The 20,653-nt window shown below is 34.3% G+C and overlaps 2 protein-coding genes across 3 annotated transcripts; one reads left to right on the top strand and one right to left on the bottom strand.

The window, feature by feature from the left end:
• Window positions 1-857: 857 nt before the first annotated feature.
• Window positions 858-13,463, bottom strand: LOC102801288 (BSD domain-containing protein 1-B-like). 2 transcript variants are annotated; one of them, XM_085493118.1, is made up of 9 exons: window positions 13,264-13,463; window positions 13,092-13,143; window positions 10,255-10,281; window positions 7,650-7,766; window positions 6,367-6,507; window positions 5,698-5,868; window positions 3,557-3,716; window positions 2,502-3,077; window positions 858-1,467 (listed from the first exon to the last, which is right to left on the bottom strand). In XM_085493118.1, the coding sequence occupies exons 1-9, from the start codon at window positions 13,350-13,352 to the stop codon at window positions 1,328-1,330; spliced, it is 1,473 nt and encodes a 490-aa protein (XP_085349244.1). In that variant the 5' UTR covers window positions 13,353-13,463; the 3' UTR covers window positions 858-1,327. The 2 variants fall into 2 exon arrangements, with proteins under 2 accessions (XP_085349244.1, XP_085349245.1); XM_085493119.1 differs by lacking the exon at window positions 10,255-10,281 and having other exon boundaries at window positions 13,264-13,317.
• Window positions 13,464-13,553: 90 nt separating this feature from the next.
• Window positions 13,554-20,244, top strand: LOC100367367 (protein aveugle-like). Its single transcript, XM_002735446.4, has 6 exons — window positions 13,554-13,643; window positions 15,285-15,422; window positions 16,261-16,384; window positions 16,620-16,686; window positions 17,885-17,964; window positions 19,917-20,244. The coding sequence occupies exons 2-6, from the start codon at window positions 15,336-15,338 to the stop codon at window positions 19,922-19,924; spliced, it is 366 nt and encodes a 121-aa protein (XP_002735492.2). The 5' UTR covers window positions 13,554-13,643; window positions 15,285-15,335; the 3' UTR covers window positions 19,925-20,244.
• The last annotated feature ends 409 nt before the right edge of the window (window positions 20,245-20,653 follow it).

Here is a 20,653-nt window from a genome sequence, read left to right as displayed (position 1 = left end):
TGAGATCTATCAAGCTCTATTCATGTAGCAGTGAATCAAGACTATTCTTTATCACAAACTAGGAGTATTTCAAAATCCCCCGAACAAGTGGAATAAATAGATTCAAGTAAGCTGCATTACACAAACATTTTATTTACAATTTCAAACCTTTTCCCAAACAATGAGAATATATCTTATATTTTACTAACCATATGCTGGACATGATAGGCAAATTCTGAGGTCACCCAGAAACTTTCGAGGTCACCCAAAAATTCTCGAGGTCATCCAGAAAACCCTGAGGTCATCCAGAAAACCCAGAGGTCACCCAGAAAACCCAGAGGTCACCCAGGACCATCCAGAAACTCCCAAGGACCCAGAAAATTCCAAGGTCTCCCAGAGGCTGTCAACGTCCCCCAGTGACTTCCGAGGTCGTTTGGTTGCTTTGAAGGTCACCCAGTATCTTCCGAGGTCACCCAGAAACTTCCAAGGTCACCCAGGACCTCCTGAGTTCACCAAGAACTTATGAGGTTGCCCACTTTAAACATGTTGTGTTTATATTTAATTTTTCTTAGAATAATAATAATGACTGTAACTTTTAATAATGAAACTTGCATGTAATTCTCTGAATGTTAATGAGAAATTATAATACAGTGACCTATCTATATTACATTTTTAATTCTTAGAATACCATACTTTTTCGCCAAACTTAAGATACAATATTTTTATATAATTTCTTAATTTTTGACCCAAATGGACATAATTTATCGCCTAGAAGTCAATTATATTTTTTGAAAAAAAAGTTACAACAATGAGGCAGGTTTTATATTTGTGACAGATGACAAAAGACATTGCCGCTTAAAGAATTAAGACACCAGATGTCATTTTCACCACAGAGGGCGCACTTTTATAGAGTACACATTTTACTATTGGCCATAACCACACATCAGGTGAGAGGAAAAAAAACTTGGACAGGTATTCATAATTAGAGTTAATAACATGATCAAAATATTACCATGGCAACATTTACAATAATGCATGCAACTTTGTCCAATAGCGATACTCCTGGAAGATTTCTCTTTCAACAAATCTTTGTAAATAGCTTATTTTTTGTTTCTAAAAATTAAAATATAAGCAAGAATAAAATATTGAATGCCAATAATAATAATTATTTAAGCTTTCCCCTTATAGAAAGTTATATTATACATTAAGTTATATTATATATTAACCCTCAACAGAATACCTTAACCACCCGTGATCTGATAATGGTATATTCTGAATATTAAATACAGTCATGGTATTTCAGTTGGAAGGACACAACTATTATATGGTGGGGATGAGCAGGTTGTAATTATTCCCAACTTTCCCAGTCATCAAGATCTTCTTCGTTGCCTTCTGTGGTTGTGGCTAAAGCAGCAACATGTTTTAGATCTTGCTCTGTGATTTCTATATCAAAGTCTCTGTCCCAATCATCACTCAGACTACTGGTGTCTGTAAAACAATACAACATGAACATTAAAATAAATGACTTCCCTTGGACTCCAATGTCAATATGCATTATGACCCCCAAAAGGTCACACATCCTGGTACTTTCTTACAGGGAAGAAGTTGCAGGAGGATTTATCAAATACGGTACTCCCAAAATACAAGTATCGTAAAAAAAACTCTACTAATTCGCGGCCTTTAGTAATTTGCGCACACAGTAATTTTGAGAAACTAATTACTAGTGTTAGTATCCTTTTAACGTTCAAAAGAAAATTTTAAAATGTATCCTATTGATTTGCATAACATAGCACAAGAATCATTATTAATTAATTTTGTTCAAAAAGTCATTCCACCATGTATACATCTGCGGTGATCACAGCCAGGGATTGCAACACATTGTGCCAGTGATGATTTCAACAATACATCAACTTTTTTTACATGAGCATGTTAAAAAAATGCTTAAAACATTGCATATAGATCATAATATTTCTTCAGTAAATGCAGACAGAAAACCTCATTCTATTAGTTTGAATGACTTCAGTGACCACGAGACACCACATTATTAAAAATTTTGTATGACAACAGCATTCATTAAAACAAAATGGCCATTTTGAATCAGATCTGATAAAAACAACAGAACATCCTTGCACTTCAAGTTTTCATAATGTCCACTGGATTTGGACTTCATTGTCAATTCCTAGGGCTTTGTGCCACCCCATCTATCCCTCATAAAATAATTGTTTTATATAGAATTTCACAAAAATGGTTGTCACCTTGCCTCTCTATCCAGCCAACGCCCCCTCCACCATTGTAGAAATTGTTCAACCATAAAACTTAACGAATAATTTTCACTGGGTTTAAACTTTGCTGATGTACCATTTCAGGCATATTCAGTGGGTTTTAAAATTCACGGTTTTATCATTCAGATAATGTGTTCTATGCTAAATTTTACATATTTACTGGGTTTCAATTTAGTGTACTTTCCAATCAGCGAAATAAGCAAAATTAAATTAATCCTTTTACAGTACTATTAGACTCACCCTTACTAGCACCATTATCAGACTGCACTGGAGAGGACATACCACTGCCATCTTTCTGTACTGGTAACACAGTCTTATCTGCTTCATCCTTTTCTTTACTACTATCATCACTAAACCTCAGCTCTTCTATACTACTCCCCTCGGATGTAGTTGATTCTTTGTCTTTGTTCACCTCCAAGGCTTTCTCCCCTGTGAGCAACTCGGTTTTATCAGGTTCGGTTTTATCAGGTTCAGTTTTATCAGGCTCTTGTCCACCCTCAATATGTTCCTTGGCTTCCTGTGCTGTTTGTGTATCCTCCACAGAGTCCTCAGTTTTTTTGGCAGTATCGTCCTTTTCACTTTTGAAAGCCGCATTATTTTGTTCTTCCTTCTTAGTTTCTGTGCCTATATTCTCTTCCAAGTGTTCTTTTGTTTTTATAGTAACCTCATCCTGGTTCACAACATCTTTGGTTTCCAGCTTCTCAGTATCTATTTCCTTTTTGTCAGGTGACTGGTCAGGTGATTCAGGTTTTTTGGGTTTTTCAGCCACATCACCCACTGTCTCTTCTACAGCATCAGTTACTTCCCAAGTGTCATCTGAAGATACAAGAATATTTAATTGAGAGTCAAAGACAAGAGTGAACAAAATACACTTCCAACTTAGCTACTAAACCCAGCCAAATGTTCAAACCATATACATTTAGGTGACAATTCATACAATCATCACATCACACAATATCAGAGTTGATGAATCAAGCCTAGGGCAATGTTGCAATAACTACCCCCAGAAAGCCCACTATGACATGACAATTTTTACCATGATCATGTCATTTTCATTCGGTCGAACAATCAAAATTAGGCAGAGGGTTTTCAACCCGCCTATTCACATACCGTAGTTCATACCCCCATAGACTCTGGTCAGTCAAAATGACTATTTTGAACTGTAGACATTAATTTGCGATTCAGCCAATGACGGAGAGAGAAATCTAGGTCAGGGGATGCCCCATGACCTCAAGATTTTCCCTTACGTCACAAACCACGAGAGGGGGTTTATTCATTAATAAATAATTGTGTACCTTCATCACCCCAACCAAGATCTTCTTCTGAAAAATTTCGTGATGATGTCATTTCTGCTCTTTCCTTTAAGGCAGCTCTACGGGCTTCATCTTGGTCAATCTGGTGTATTTTGTAGAAATATCTATGCCAGAAGTCTGCATGAGAAACAGCTGATGGAACCTAAAACATTGTATTAAATATAAACAGGAATGTCTTGAGTCACACATGTATAACAAAAATTTGTTTTAGTTAAAGTACACTTTCATAATTGTTTTGTAAAGTGAAAAATATATATACATGATACAATTGCAACTAAACTACAAACAAGCAGTCACTCGGCTGGGATAGCTTCGCTGTTAGCAATGCACATTTCAATTAGAGAATTGAAGATATCATCACAAAATTAACCAATCTGAGAGAGGTCCACCTGAGGTGTCTATATGTACAATATCAAAGCAATCTGACTTCAGTTTTCAACAAGAAGTCAAAACAAGCAGCCTCTCGGCTGAGATAGCTCCGCTGTTAGCAATGCACATTTCAATTAAAGAACAGAAGATATCATTAGAAAATGAACAATATGCATAGTATCAATGCAATGGGACTTGCTGTTTTCAACAAGAATTCAAAAATATCATTTTTCACCATAAATGATTGTGGTTTTTAACAAGAAGAAAATATCACTTTTTACCAAAAATGACAAAATTATTCACCAAAATTAGATAATTAAAGATATCATTACAAAATGAACAAATCTGAGAGAGGTCCACATGTAGTACCTATATATGTAATAATATCAAAGCAATTGGACTTGCGGTTTTTAACAAGAAGTCGAAAATATCACTTTTTACCAAAAATTACAAAAATATTCACCAAAATTAGAGAATTGACGATATCATTACAAAATGAACAAATTTGAGAGTGGTCCACATGTAGTACCTATATATGTATTATCAAAGCAATTGGACTTGCGGTTTTTAACAAGAAGTTGAAAATATCACTTTTTACCAAAAATGACAAAAATATTCACCAAAATTAGAGAATTCACGATATCATTACAAAATGAACAAATTTGAGAGTGGTCCACATGTAGTACCTATATATATAATATCAAAGCAATTGGACTTGCGGTTTTTAACATGAAGTCAAAAATATCACTTTTTACCAAAAATGACAAAAATATTCACCAAAATTAGAGAATTAAAGATATCATTACAAAATGAACAAATCTGAGAGAGGTCCACATGTAGTACCTATATATGTAATATCAAAGCAATTGGACTTGCGGTTTTTAACAAGAAGTTGAAAATATCACTTTTTACCAAAAATGACAAAAACATTCACCCAAATTAGAGAATTGAAGATATCATTACAAAATGAACAAATCTGAGAGAGGCCCACATGTATTACCTATATATGTAATATCAAAGCAATTGGACTTGCGGTTTTTAACATGAAGTCGAAAATATCACTTTTTACCAAAAATGACAAAAATATTCACCAAAATTAGAGAATTGAAGATATGATCATGAAATGAACAAATCTGAGAGAGATCTACCCAAGGTACATATACACCAAGTATCAAAGCATTCAGGCTTGTAGTTTTCAAGAAGAAGTCGAAAAAGTAAAACATTGACACGGACGACGACGGACAATCACTCATATGATAAGCTCCGCTCGACAAAGTCGACAGCAGAGCTAAATATAACTTTTTACCAAAAATTACAAAAATAGTCATCTAAATTAGAAAATTGAAGTTAGCATCATGAAATGAACAAACCTAAGAGAGGTCTACCCCAGGTACATATACACCAAGTATCAAAGAAATCAAGCTTGTAGTTTTCAAGAAGAAGTCGAAAAAGTAAAACATTGACACGGACGACGACGGACAGTCACTCATATGATAAGCTCTGCTCGACAAAGTCAACAGTGAAAGTCAAACCCTAGAGGCAGCCATGTTTGTTTTTTATTATTAGAGGACGCTTATGCACGTAATCAATCCATATTTGGAATTCTTTTTCCTAATATGGTAGGATGAAAATACCCCGTAAAATACCGCAAAATCACGGCACGCTGTAACTTACGGTGAGAGATGTATAACAACATGCGTATAGACACATAACTGAGAAAAGTAAGTGTTATTAGATAAATAATATGAACTTACTAGTTTTGTATAAATGGATCGTACTTCATCACTGGCAACTAACAGATCCGAAATATCACCTTTATGTTGATCCACATGAAAAGTCTCCTTCCACTCTTCATATACATCCACTGGACCATCAGGTTCCGTTAGATATGTACCAGGATCAGTCTGGGTATCCTGTAGACGGGCCTGGAACAACAAGTTATGAAATCTCACTGCGTGAGTGTTTAAAACTACCAGGATCAGTCTGGTACATTTTTATTTTGTGTTTAATTTATTATATTTTTTATTTATGACAACTTTCAAGCAGGGTTAACAATCATGCAGTTTATCAACATTAGTTCATAAATAATATTAGCACATGATGTTAACTTGCTGTATGATAAACTCCCAGCATGCATTTGGGTAAACATCCAGTTGACCATTATGTAATGAACTGCGCATGTGCAGTACTTTGTGTCACATGCTGTGTGTGTTTTTCTGGAGCTGTGCAGTCTGTATTTCTGTGAACGGGATTCTAATAAAGATGAAACCCTTTACCGATATTGTTGAGTTCGTACTTTATTACATGATGTCACATAATGTGGCCAACCAGCGTCACACACGTCTATATTTAAAGCACAGGGAACTGGATGTAGCCTTGGACTATTGTAAAATTTGAGTCCTTGTTCACTTATATATTGTTACCTTAGCTCTATCAAAGATCACTCTTTGCGGTACATCATCATCTTCTTCCATCCCATAATTTTTTGGAGCTAAGGTCTCAGATATCCCCATCAGGAAATTAGTAAATCCCGATCTCATTTTACTTCCTGTTGATTCTTCTACCTGCAGATAGACAGTAAGTTTAACAGTAATTAGACACAGATTTGTACTAACATACTAACGACTCAGTGCTATATTGTATAAGGAGTTAATTCTACATGAGATAAAATGATAGATGAAGGCGAGCACACTACCAAGCTAGAATAAACTTCTCCTTCAATCAAATCCAGATATTATTTTTGGATTTTAAAGTACTGACCAAATAATTCAACTTAGTTTGTAAGTGTACCATGAGAGAGCTCACGAAAACATCACAAACATTGCATAATAAAAATTATAACATTGTACACCAGGGATCTTCAAAAGTCGTCAAAAACAGGGGAGGAAACAAATGGGTGTGGTCTCTAGAAAACAAGTAGCTCTGCTGTTTCAGCAAAGCACAGCCATGATCAAACCCATAAACATCATAGTGAAGAAACAAACAACCTTGGCATATTTAAGTGTATCAACTCCTGTGTTTAGATCGTATCACTGATGAGGATAAGTTTAATACTACCAAAGTTTTGGATTTCATTAACTCTTGTTATAGCATATGTCTGTGAATAATAGTGTTCTCTTTATGTCACAAAATGATCTAATCTAATAGAGACCCACCTCATACCATACATACCAAGTATGAAATCAGCATTAGCATTTTTGACCAAAAATGACCAAAATATTTGCCAAAATTACAGAATTGAAGAAGAAGTTTTCAAGACAAAGTCAACAATAACATTTTTGACTTAATAATTATAAAAATATTCATTAAAAATAGATAATTTAAGATATCACAAACGGAACAAAGAACATTATAAGCAAGTTCAAAAGCAATAAAAGCTAGGTGTTTGCTACACAGGAACCTTTATTTATCAAATCACTATAAATTTCTAGCAACAAATACAACCATAAATTTGGTGAAGAACAGAAGTACATGGTAGTAGGTAAAAACATATTTTATTATTATTATTTTACTATATTATCAAATTACCAAATTTCGAGCAACAAAGACAACCATAAATTTGGTGAAGAACTGTTTTTTTTTAATTATTTTACTATTTTTATTGCTAAGATTTTAATTTCAAGAGACTCCTACCCACCCCTGTTCTTCACCAATGTGCAAGTATATAATGATATACAGTACTGTAGTACATGTATGGCTGACTTACCTTGAGTTTGTCTTTAAGTGTACATGCTGTGGTAGCTACAACAGCTGATGTGTCTTTCTGTACTACACTACCAAACTCAACTAAATCCTTTTTCATAAAATTCCAGGCTTCATTTGACTACAAAAAAGGTACCGGTAATAGTGATTTAGACTAAAAAACCATGTAAACAACTGCTGTTCACCCTTTATGCCAGCTCCCCACTTTACATGCTACTGCCTCTTTGCATACAGTGTATCAGCTTTTTATATTTCAAGATGAAAGGCCAACCAGCCTGCTTACCCAACAGGATGCCAACCTTGTAAGCCAAATGTCCACCATCCCAAGGGATGACCAACCAATTTGCATGCAAACCTTATAATAAGAGGGTCAACCTTTTATATTGAACATACTGTAAAACATGTCTTTTTCGCGAGCGAATTTAGCGAGAGAATTGATTCGCTAATTCAAGATGTCGCTAATGACTTTATTATCAATTCAAAATGGTCGCCAAACAAAGAAATCAACAACATTTCGCTATTACGTCATTTTACCACAATTCGCTAAAATTGCATGCCACTTTTCAACATGTTTTACAGTACTACCGGTACCCCATACCACACTATTTCAGAGCTTCAACTTCGGAGGAAATTGTCCTGATTTTTTTCTAATGCTGTTTGATGTTACCTATATTAATCCTATATGCTTAAGACATTATATAAATTTTGGCTATGAAATTAGATTCCATACTGCGAAATTCCTGTCCTGCTATTTAATGCATGCAATATACTGAATTTTTTTAAACAAGGGAACAGGGGCGCAGCGCCCTTATTCCATGGCCATGCGCCCCCTTACCCTGGGGAGCAGATCCTCTGGCAACCATAAAATTCTGATTGACCAGGAATCACATGTGGCCACAGTCAACTGTGACCTGTCTGATAGTAATTTTGGCCCCAAGGAAGCCATAGAATGCTCCATTTTAACTTAGTATTATCAAAAACTCCACACCCTGGTAAGGAGAACCCTACATCTCCCCCGCTCAGTGGCACCACTGAATTGCAGTGTTCCCTCTTGCAGTTTTTTTATAGAAAAACCCCTGGTGCAGGTTAAAATACTGACCCATGCAATACACTGAGTTTAGATAGCATGCTTCAGTATAGACCTCACAGCCATTCAGATATAATAGAACTCTTCACACAACCTGAGCACCCTCTTACATTACCATCACCACCACCACCTTATGTACTTCACCACAGCAGCACAGAAGAAATGAACTACAATGTCCACCAACTACACTTATAACATTGCAATTTTGACAAAATAATTTTAACTTCAGAATGAAAAAAATCTTTGTGACACATAAATGGTAACTTTCCGGATATAGCATAAAGAATAATTTTAAATAATGGTAATAGGTAATCATAGTCATTATTCAATATAATATAATTTTCGAACAAAGTATCCCATCTCAATGATAGATTAATAGAGAGGGAGAGAGAGAGAGAGTGAGAAACTAGAATGAGAAAGGATACTTTGTCTGAAATATCCAGTTATATTTATTGATCCTAACTTACACCAATTTTGAAATTTTAAATCTCTGGCTATAAATACTATACGCATATAAAATGTCATCACAATAATTGATCTTTCTAAGACAATATTATTTTGTTTGAACTGAAAGTACCATATTTGCTCTTTTAGAAGCACATCTCCAATCAGAAAGCCAGAAATGTACACCAAACTGATTTATCAGAGTTAAACTTTAATGACATTGGATTTATGTAACCACATGCACTACATGTACAGGTGGTGGTACATGTTCACATAATGTTAAAATGGTTTTCCCTACAGGAGATATTAGCCTAGGGTTGGTACATGTATGTTTCATAAGCCAAAGAAATTACATACACATGTGTTTTAGTGGAGATGAGATTCTAATATCTAGCCAGTATGATTTTCACAACGAATACACATATTATGGTATAGTTCCCATGAATATTTGCTCTATTTTAAGTGCATGCACTTAAGTAACCATCAGTGTTCCACCTAGCTAATTAGCATAGTTCAGTGCGTGTCTGCTGTACAGTACCAAAATACAATGCACTTCTGACAGAGCAAATACCATAAGACCTGCATGTATACATTATAAATGTGGCATTTAATTGCCTCAGTTCATTAACGCTTTTAATGTGGTAATTTTTCTCAGCAAAATGTAGGTGTAACATTATTTACATTTTTATGTATTTTCTGATATTATGTTTTGGTCAAAAAGTTTGAAAATAAAAATTATGAGGGTTTATTTTGAAAAAGGTGACAAAATGCAGTGGTCGCCACATCATGCCATGTGGTCACATCACAATGTGTTGTCGTCGCCTCGTGTCGTCTAGTTGCCTCATCATGCCATGTGGTCGTCGCATCATGACATATTGTCGTCGAATCATGTTACGATCAATATGAGCCTCAGAGAAACATATATAATGAAATTAAAACATGCACTCAACGACAACCACCACTAATTTAACCACTGGTGCAAAAAATGGCAATCTAACATTCAAACTCAACATGTCCCTACAATGTATTCCCAACCTTTTGAGTTATATTGGAAGAAATGAAAAAAAAACATTCAAACCTTGAAACCTAAACGTCCTTGAGAATACTGAGAAAAGAAAGACGAGAAGAAACATAGGTATCCAGGAAGTCAGCAATCCACGCCAAGATGTACACGTCATATTTTTACAGTTAAAAACTGTAATTTAGACTAAGCATGCTACCGGTAATATAACATGCTATACATCTTCTGAAAGCTTAGATATAGATGAATACAGTACAGCACATGATGTACCAATGTTTGTACAAGGGATTACCTATGCTGCATCTGTATTTTTTCTATAACAGGGATTTGATATTTGTCCACATGTTAAGTTAAATACATTGTTATTATACATCAAATTCCAACACTCATTGAGCGATGCCTCAGGTCTACATTGTAAGAAAAAACAGTAAACACACTGTGATTTTAGCATGCCAAAATGGTTTGTTGGATGCATCCACGCCAAAATACTGTACTTTAGTTTCGCTTGGAATTTATTTTCACTATTTTCGCTGAAGGGATGATTCTGTAAAAATAAAATCCAGTGAATATACTTTTTTTTCTATATTTCACATTAAACTCATCAAAAATCAGTGAAAATAAATTCCATACAAAATGCCCAAAAAGCCTTTTCAGCGAAAATTAATTCTAGCTAAAATAAAGTATCCCACAGTATATAAAGTTGGCTTGAATTCCACCAATGAATTATAAATAATAAAAAAAGGTTAATTACATTGATGTTGACAGCAACTATTTTGACCCGATAACAGAGTAGGTTCTCACTATACAGGAAGTACATAATATACAGACTCAAAAAATTACTATACAATATAAATTTTTATATTTAGTGTTTACCAGATGATGCCTTCACAACTCAAAAAAGAAGCCAACTTAATTTTAATATTTTGAAATCCAATTATGCCATGAATGTTCTCCCCAGCACAATGTTTTAAGCATTGTGGTAAATTTGCCAGGATGAAAAGCAAGGTAATTAATTAATTTGTCACTAAAAATCCAAACACATGCAGGACTAGCTATTTTTTACAGAAGCAAATTTTCAGAAGTGAAAATGGCGACAGTTAAAATTTTGCCAGCAAACATTTTCTCAACATTTGGAGTTTAATATACAATAAATACCAAACCAAATGCCATATCAAATATACATTACTGTAAAATTAAATCAAAGACAATGTTATCCCAAAATCTGACTCTCATTTCCCATGCCTGGCAAAGACTGAAAAAATGGACTTGCTTTACCACTATTTTTTAAACCGAGATTCACTTCGCAAAAATGCTATGTTCAGATTTATGAATTTCATAAGAAATGAAAATCCTAGCCATTACATAATCATACCTTATTGTTTAAATCACCAGATTTAGAAATCCCAGTTTTGTTAATAGCTTGAATACGAGAAAGTTAGACAACTCGCAAGTCGCAGTAACTTTCATGAATTTTGGTCACAGTAAATGCCATCAAAGTATTGAACCATGCAAATTTTTGGCAACAAGGTTTAACAGTTTTTATCAGAAACCGAGTAAATAATTACTTCATACCCTTCAGTTGTCACCACAATTAATGTTTACGATAGATCATTTTAGAATGTTCATGATGAAAAAAAAGGGAACCCAATGAAGTGATCATAGAGATTCTCAGTCTTAAGGACAATTTTACAGTTTGTGTATTTATTTCAACAAATTTAATGGATTAATCATTTGCTGGGTTTTATGTACGCTTATTTACCTGAAGAATAAGTATGGTAAATTAAAACCCAGTGAGTACGCAAAGAATGAACATTCCCTTTACAACCCAGTGAAATTAAATCCTTAACAATATTTCAACAATAATATTTCACCTTGTACAGGACAGAAAATTGATAAATTTCATTGTATTTTAATTATTTAATTTCATTATATATTAATGAACTGATTTTTAAAAATAGTAATAAATTCTTGAATGCTTTATTTATGTATGCACCAGATTTGGAAAAATGAAGAGTAATAGTTTAATGATTGAATCATTCACTGTCAAAAATAAGTTTATTTACTCTGGCTTCAAAAAATTAGTTATATGTATTTTAGATTGTGTTTAATGTTGTGTTTTTGTGATTGATGTATTCATTTGTGATCAGTTACCAAATAAAATATGTTATTCTATAAATACTGTTGTTTTTTTGCTGAATCTTGTTGTACATTAATAGCAGTGCTAATTTTATAAGGCAGTAACTCTATTATGGTAGATGCAGAACTAGTATTTTCCAGTTCCCAATAAAAGCATCAAGATATATTTTTTTTTATCAGAAACGAGCCGAAATCTATTTTAAAAACAAAGACATAACAAAACCAAGGTACTAATGAGTAATCAATAGAATGAGTATTTTGGTTTTACAAGTTTCACAGGCCAGCGTAGTGAAATATACACTCTGCCATGACTGCCATGTATACTGACAGATGAAGCCCAGTATGTAACAGTACCCAAGATGCAAAATCGCTGGCAATTCACTAATGCTCAATTAATGACAATAGCTTTTAGGGACTTGCATTTTTTTTAATAAAAATGAAAGAAAAAACATGTCAACAAAAATAATCAGTTAATAAATAATAAAAAAAATAAATAATAATATCGTGATTACTGAAGCCCGGTCACGCTATTTACAACTAGTAAGTTCCGTATTCGCACATACATCATAGCAAATAACACAAAACCATATCGCTTAATCCACAACAGCTGTCTTTGCGCTAGTACCTTTAAAACATGATGATGTCATTTACAGAAAATAAAATCGGCACAGGCTGTGTTACTCATGTGACTCTTCAAATTTACATAATCAAAACACCAAAAGTTGCTTTCTACCATCGTCAGAATTTCTATTACGTACCTTGTCTTTGGCGGTCTGTACCCAGCCGCCCCACCAACTTCCGCCTTCGCCACTGAAACCAAACACGTAAAACATATTAGAATACCGTAAAATAGCTGAAAAAATGTTTTTCAACGCCATGGTATGGATAAATTCAGAAAAATTCGAGAGATTTTATGACAACAGTACTCACCCTTCCGCCATATTTGTTTTGTTTCCGATAACTCTAATCTCGCCACAAGAGGGCGTAGTAACAACACTTATTTGTTTGTTTTTGTTCATAAAACCGGGTTTATTTCGACATCAAATCGTATCAACTGTAAATGGATTTTCAATACTAGTGCAAGAATAATTACGAATATATAAATTCATAGGACAACCAAAACTTATCATCGATTGACGGCTTAACACGAGAAATCGCGAGACTTAACAAATGACCTACAGTGACCTCGAGTACCAGCTGGTGGCTGTGACTTGCTACGCCATCGCTGACGAAAGTAGGAAAGGTTGTCAATCATCATGAGTATGCCAGTTGTGTCCATTATTGCCGCGTGACGTAATTAGTTAATTAAGGTTTGTATCTGTTCATTTGGAGTTGAAATATCATTGAGCCAGTATAGAACGCTGAAAGAAATTTGTTTGTTGTCATTTTTTTATAATTATATTGATGATCTTTTGGCCTGCCGTGGAGCTCCAAAGATCTGTCAACACTTCATAGAAGGGCCCAATCCGGATTTAATTCAAATTATCTAATTTAAATAGAACAAATAGCATATAGAATAAATAGCATATTAAAATTTCTCATAGATGCCACACAAAGATGCCATAATTGCAGTTTTGGCCACTGCTTAAAGTGAAAATTAGTGGCATCAAAGCAAATTTTGGTATGCTAATCACACTGAATGGTCAAATTACTACACAAAATTGTTCTTTTCGATTATAGTCAGAATTCATTGAATACTGTATTTTTCTGTTTCATAAAATCATGAATATATTTAGAATATGTTTGATATTACTTGGACAAGATTTAAGCATAAGTTTTTGTGACAATAGATCTTTGAAAAGCAGACAATGGTGTAAGATGTTATAACATAGGTTTAAACAAGTCAGGTAAAGTTTATATATTAATATGTAGTAAAAGATGGGCAAGCCAGTCAAATTACATTTTCACTTATACACTGTTGCAGTCCCCGGGAATGGTTAGGCCATTGCTTTGTGTTGTACAGCCATGAAACTATCCCTATGGTATGTTTTTGTGTTGAATAAAATAATCAAGTGAGAGGAAAATAGATTTGTTCAGACAAATTTAGATTATCATTGAGTTATTCAATATGTTAATTACATGTACAACAAGTAAAAGTAAATCAGTCGGGTAACTGGTTTCAACATGCAAACTGATGGATGCTGCTGCAGCTACTGATTCTCATTAATGTGCATGTTAAAAACTTCAAATAGTTTGGCAGGTAAAACAAATTTGCATGACTTGTTTTAATAAAAATTTTTTTTGGGGCTGATTTTTTTTTTTTACATTTTGGCAAAAACCCCCCAAAAAAGTTTTGAATTGTAGTGTGAAATCGCCAAAAACGGGAAGTGATCCTAAAAACCTCAGAAACAACAATAAACTTCATGATCCATCAAAATAAGAGTACTGAAAACAGGTTAGGGTTGGCGTTAAATTTTTTATGCTTCCATGATTTCCGTGACCACTTCCCAAGGTTACTCTACACTTTTGAACTAATGCGTTGACTGAGCAAAAACAAAGATTTTTTTTTTTGTGCCTAATGCCAATGAAAATGCCCAAAGATAATTATTAATTATTTTAATTTTATTAATTATTTTAATTATTAATTAATTTAAAACCTAATGCATATCAATGCAGCATGATATCCAATAAAATTTAACCTTTCACCTAGAGCAAAATTTGCAGTGCATTTTAACACTAGAAGTATTTTCCCTACCAAAAGTTTAGTGCAAGTATAAATTTTATAACTTTTATCATCATTTTAAACTATACAGATATTACAGATATTGCTTTCAGTTTTCGATCACAAGGTTTGTCAATTTTTATCAATATCTCATGCGTGGGGAGGGAGCAGACTTGGTTCTAGTACCGGTACATGTAGTGAATACTGTGTTAACTGACATAAATCCTTAATATCAAAACACTTTGATAAAGACTGTAAGCATGAATTTATCTCCTTTGTCTTCTTACAGGGTTTCCATGGTAACAAAAATTTGTTATAATAACTTGTGATATATCACAAAATGAGTGATAATGTTAGTGTTGTGAGTGTTGAGAGTTCATGTACCTCACCGGATTCACCAAAAGGATTGAGAAAGTCTGTGAATAAGGTAATTCAATGCGTTTGACGTATTGCTTGCTGTCTTTAATTTCCCCCATTGATTTTGGGATGCCTGTGGAGTAGGAAACTTTCTCTCCCAAATTTTCCTGCACTTTTATTTTATATTCTTCAATATTTCTGGAAAAGAACCCTAATTTTGGAGCCAACAGACAAAATTTGAGTTAAATTTTACTCAAACAATGTGTCTGCTTTTGTCCCAATCTTCTGAAGGAAAGTGCAGACTATAAATGGGACTATTTTCTGAATTTGTCATGAAAAGAGGGAACTGATAATGCAAACGCATTCAGGTTTTGTAGGATCAGCGATCAATCAGAACTTGTGTATCAGGCCACTCTCTTAACGTAGCAACATCGGAAATGAGTTAAAAATTTATCTGTGATTGAGACATTCCCTAAAAGTTACTAAGCATGCTTTTACAAAAACCTATATACATGTATCATCCAAAAGCTTAGCTATTGGCAAATACAATAGTGCGTACATGTATACCTGTCATTTAATTTTTAACTCATTTTTCCTTTGTTACTTTCTTAATTGGTTGATAAATCCCATCAGAAGAATGCTGCTTATAGTGATTTGCATTGTCATTTTGTCCGATATTCACCAACGGTATCAAAAGCGATCTATACATGCATGCATTCTAAACACATTGGGTAAGCTTGATAAATATTGAGAGTAAACACTGAATAAATGGAAGAATTTATTTATTTGAATCATCGTGATATTGTTTATTTCCTTCATCTAATGCACCAACATAAACACTTTCCATCTGTAGGGGGTTATTACATCTATATTGATTGTACCACAATGCATTCTGATTTGACCATTAGAAAAAAAGTAAAGGAAGACCGGTATTTCTATGGAGCGTTAGTGACGTCTCAAAATGGCTACGAAGACACTGCCCATTATATTACGGACTTTATGGTAATTTATTTGAAGAGCATGAAATATCAGGTCAGTTAAACAACTCAATACATGTACATTGTATGTATAATTTGACTGTACATAGGGATGATTTGATAATTTAGCCTTTGGACCTCTTAACTTCTTCTCTAAAACTACTGGACCCATTTAATCTCTTCTCTAAAACTACTGTACCTCTTAATGTCTTTTCTAAAACAACTGGATCTCTTATAACTATGAATTTATAATATTTCCTTCTCATTAACATATTTTGTATATTATTCAGGTAGAGCATTAGTTCATTTAAACAGCAGAAAGTTAGACCAGATGGGCATAAATAATGCTGATCATAGGTAAGCAAGACCTAGCAGTTCATTTTCTGCACTCTCTCTCTTGAACTTAAACTTGCTTTTGCTTGCAGATGCTTACGAGTTATCTTTTGTGATCTCATCAATTTTGACCAACTGGCAGCCATTTTGATAATGAATTGATACTTTGAATGTGTCCACAACAAGAGCCTATACCTATATAAATATTAATCAGATTGATTTATAGATATGACTGGGCTGATTTCAATCAAACCCGTTATGATGACAACACATATTTGGTTGCAGGTGCTCGTTTTTTTTTTTTTTGCATGATCAGATTTTAGATGGCCATCATTATTTCACTATGTCCCACCCTGTTACTCTGGATCAATGTTACTGTTTCAAATCTTCACTTTTTAATCTCAGTGACTTCACATGATTTGATTTTTTTTCATGATCCTCTAAAGATTAGAATGGCGACTATTTTAGTGTAAAAATTCATTAAAATCAAGCATTTCTGTAATTCTGGAACTGGATCTTGGTCATGCCTAGACTTATTTTATTCAAACTTGGTATGTCTATTAAACATAATGGTCCTTGATGCACATCATTTTTTTCTCAGATTCAAAATGGCTGACTGGTGGCCATTTTGTTTTTAACAAATGCTGTTTTTGGCACTAACATGACTGATCTAATCATGCTCAAACTTTACGCTTGCATCATGTAACACATTTTTACATACATCTGTTATAGAATCTCTTTCAAGATGGCTGATCATCATTTTCATTCTAAAAATGCTTCATGTATGAATCATTAGGCTCGAATGTTCAGTCGCTAAAAACTGGGCAGAGACTTGTCATTGACAATAACTTGGTTGCAGTGACTTGTTATTAATTAATATTTTACTATTACTATTAATTTCCATGATAAATTGCAATACTTTGAATGTGTTGAGCAATTTTATTTTTTATACCAGGTTTATTTTGTTTCAACATCATTAGTCTCTGCATTACAATAAATACAAACCAACTTTATTGCATATCACTATAGAGACAAACCACTGGAAAAATTCCCATGTACGCTGCTGCAGTTTGTCAAATTAATTTATTTCTTACCAGAGGGTACAAACACACAATGAGTGCAATACATTTGCTATGTAACAATGTGTTGTACCTGTGACCATGTTTTCAAACACTGATCTGTATTTAATACTGGTAAGTGTCTCATTATTGTTATATTTCAGATCTGAGCTGATGAATCAGTTTTTACGACTGCGCCTTAAACACGAACAAATGGAACTAAGAAATTTGGAGAGAGGAGTGAGTAAGTAGTGATCATTAAAGTACTCTATACGTGATTATCGGAGATCCAGTTGCAGCTAAACATGCTGTACACCAGTAACCTAAAGGGCTTCTCAATATCTTCTCTGAAACTACTGGACCTCTTAATTCCTTCTCTAAAACTACTGGACCCCTTAATGTTTTCTCTAAAACTACTTGACCCCTTAATGTCTTCTCTGAAACTACTTGACCCCTTAATGTCTTCTCTGAAACTACTGAACCCCTTAATGTTTTCTCTAAAACTACTGGACCCCTTAATGTTTTCTCTAAAACTACTGGACCCCTTAATGTCTTCTCTGAAACTACTTGACCCCTTAATGTCTTCTCTGAAACTACTAGACCCCTTAATGTTTTCTCTAAAACTACTAGACCCCTTAATGTTTTCTCTAAAACTACTGGACCCCTTAATGTCTTCTCTGAAACTACTGGACCCCTTAATGTCTTCTCTGAAACTACTGAACCCCTTAATGTTTTCTCTAAAACTACTGGACCCCTTAATGTTTTCTCTAAAACTACTGGACCTCTTAATTCCTTCTCTGAAACTACTTGACCCCTTAATGTTTTCTCTGAAACTACTTGACCCCTTAATGTTTTCTCTGAAACTACTAGACCGATTAATGTCTTCTCTGAAACTACTGAACCCCTTAATGTTTTCTCTAAAACTACTGGACCGCTTAATGTCTTCTCTAAAACTACTGGACCTCCTAATGTCTTCTCTGAAACTACTGGACCCCTAAATGTCTTCTCTGAAACTACTGGACCTCCTAATGTCTTCTCTGAAACTACTGGACCCCTTAATGTCTTCTCTGAAACTACTGGACCCCTTAATGTCTTCTCTGAAACTACTGGACCCCTTAATGTCTTCTCTGAAACTACTGGACCCCTTAATGTCTTCTCTGAAACTACTAGACCCCTTAATGTTTTCTCTGAAACTACTGGACCCCTTAATGTCTTCTCTGAAACTACTAGACCCCTTAATGTCTTCTCTGAAACTACTGGACCCCTTAATGTTTTCTCTGAAACTACTGGACCCCTTAATGTTTTCTCTAAAACTACTGGACCCCTTAATGTCTTCTCTGAAACTACTAGACCCCTTAATGTCTTCTCTAAAACTACTGGACCCCTTAATGTTTTCTCTGAAACTACTGGACCCCTTAATGTTTTCTCTAAAACTACTGGACCCCTTAATGTCTTCTCTGAAACTACTGGACCCCTTAATGTTTTCTCTAAAACTACTGGACCCCTTAATGTCTTCTCTGAAACTACTGGACCCCTTAATGTTTTCTCTGAAACTACTGGACCCCTTAATGTTTTCTCTAAAACTACTAGACCCCTGAATGTCTTCTCTGAAACTACTGGACCCCTTAATGTTTTCTCTAAAACTACTGGACCCCTTAATGTTTTCTCTAAAACTACTAGACCCCTTAATGTTTTCTCTAAAACTACTTGACCCCTTAATGTCTTCTCTGAAACTACTGAACCCCTTAATGTTTTCTCTAAAACTACTGGACCTCTTAATTCCTTCTCTAAAACTACTGGACCCCTTAATGTTTTCTCTAAAACTACTAGACCCCTTAATGTCTTCTCTAAAACTACTGGACCCCTTAATGTTTTCTCTAAAACTACTACCGGTAGACCCCTTAATGTCTTCTCTAAAACTACTGGCCTCCCTAATGTCTTTTCTATAAGTACTGAATTTTCTATTACTGTTGGGCTCACCTTATAAGTGTTCCTCAAACACTGCCGGACCCCTTATGTTTTCACAAAAACTAACTAAAAATTGATATAATGCCGGTAAGCTCATGCTGAATTTGAAAGCTGTATTCCATACCTTGTTTTCCAAACTATGATGTCATGTAGTGTTCTATGAATCCACCTATTACTTAGAAGAAACATTAGATGCTATTATTGACTGTTGTACATTTCTTATTACAGGTCTGTGATATTGAAAAAAAAATATATAGAGAGTATGCACCAACATCACATTGCCATGACAACCTTCAATCCAGTAAATTTTATTTATTAGTGTGTCACTTCATCACCTAAAATGTATTTTTAAAAAACAGAAACCATGCATGACGGACACGTGTATATACTTTGCATGTAAAAGAATGGATTATCTAATGTAGTCTAAACTTGTTTTACTTTTATGATGAAATTGCTTGGATATCAGTGTCCTTTCTTCCTGCTCTGAGCGCCCTCTAGAGTTCAGAGTTATAATTCAGTTCATGTTTAGCCTGCAGTTTGTATTATATTTACAAAATGTTTTTTATACCTTTATGTGTTTTGAAATCAGTGTCCATGATGCATTACACATGTGCTCAGTTTGGTTTGGACACCATTAATTGAAATATATATACATTTGTCTGATTATTAAAGAGTGTACAACACTGCCAACTTAAAGCGCGGTAGTCGTCGCGCCAGGCATGCGCGAGATATATGGGTCTCATATAAACAATGATGGAGACTTTGACTGTTACAAACTGACTACCACCCTTTAAAATGTGGCGGTTGTCATGCTATGTCATGTTCGATATGGGTGACGCGTACAATGTGGAAACGACATTGTTTATTCAGACAAAATTTTAACGCACGCTAATCGATGACTACCTCCTTAACGCACGCTAATCGATGACTACCTCCCTTTACAGTTTTCTGGTTTACAATTTTTT

The sequence above is a fragment of the Saccoglossus kowalevskii genome, chromosome 18 (assembly GCF_978046115.1).
Source record: "Saccoglossus kowalevskii chromosome 18, keSacKowa6.1, whole genome shotgun sequence".
Classification (NCBI taxonomy): domain Eukaryota; kingdom Metazoa; phylum Hemichordata; class Enteropneusta; family Harrimaniidae; genus Saccoglossus; species Saccoglossus kowalevskii.
This window is presented reverse-complemented; position numbering and strand designations above follow the sequence as displayed.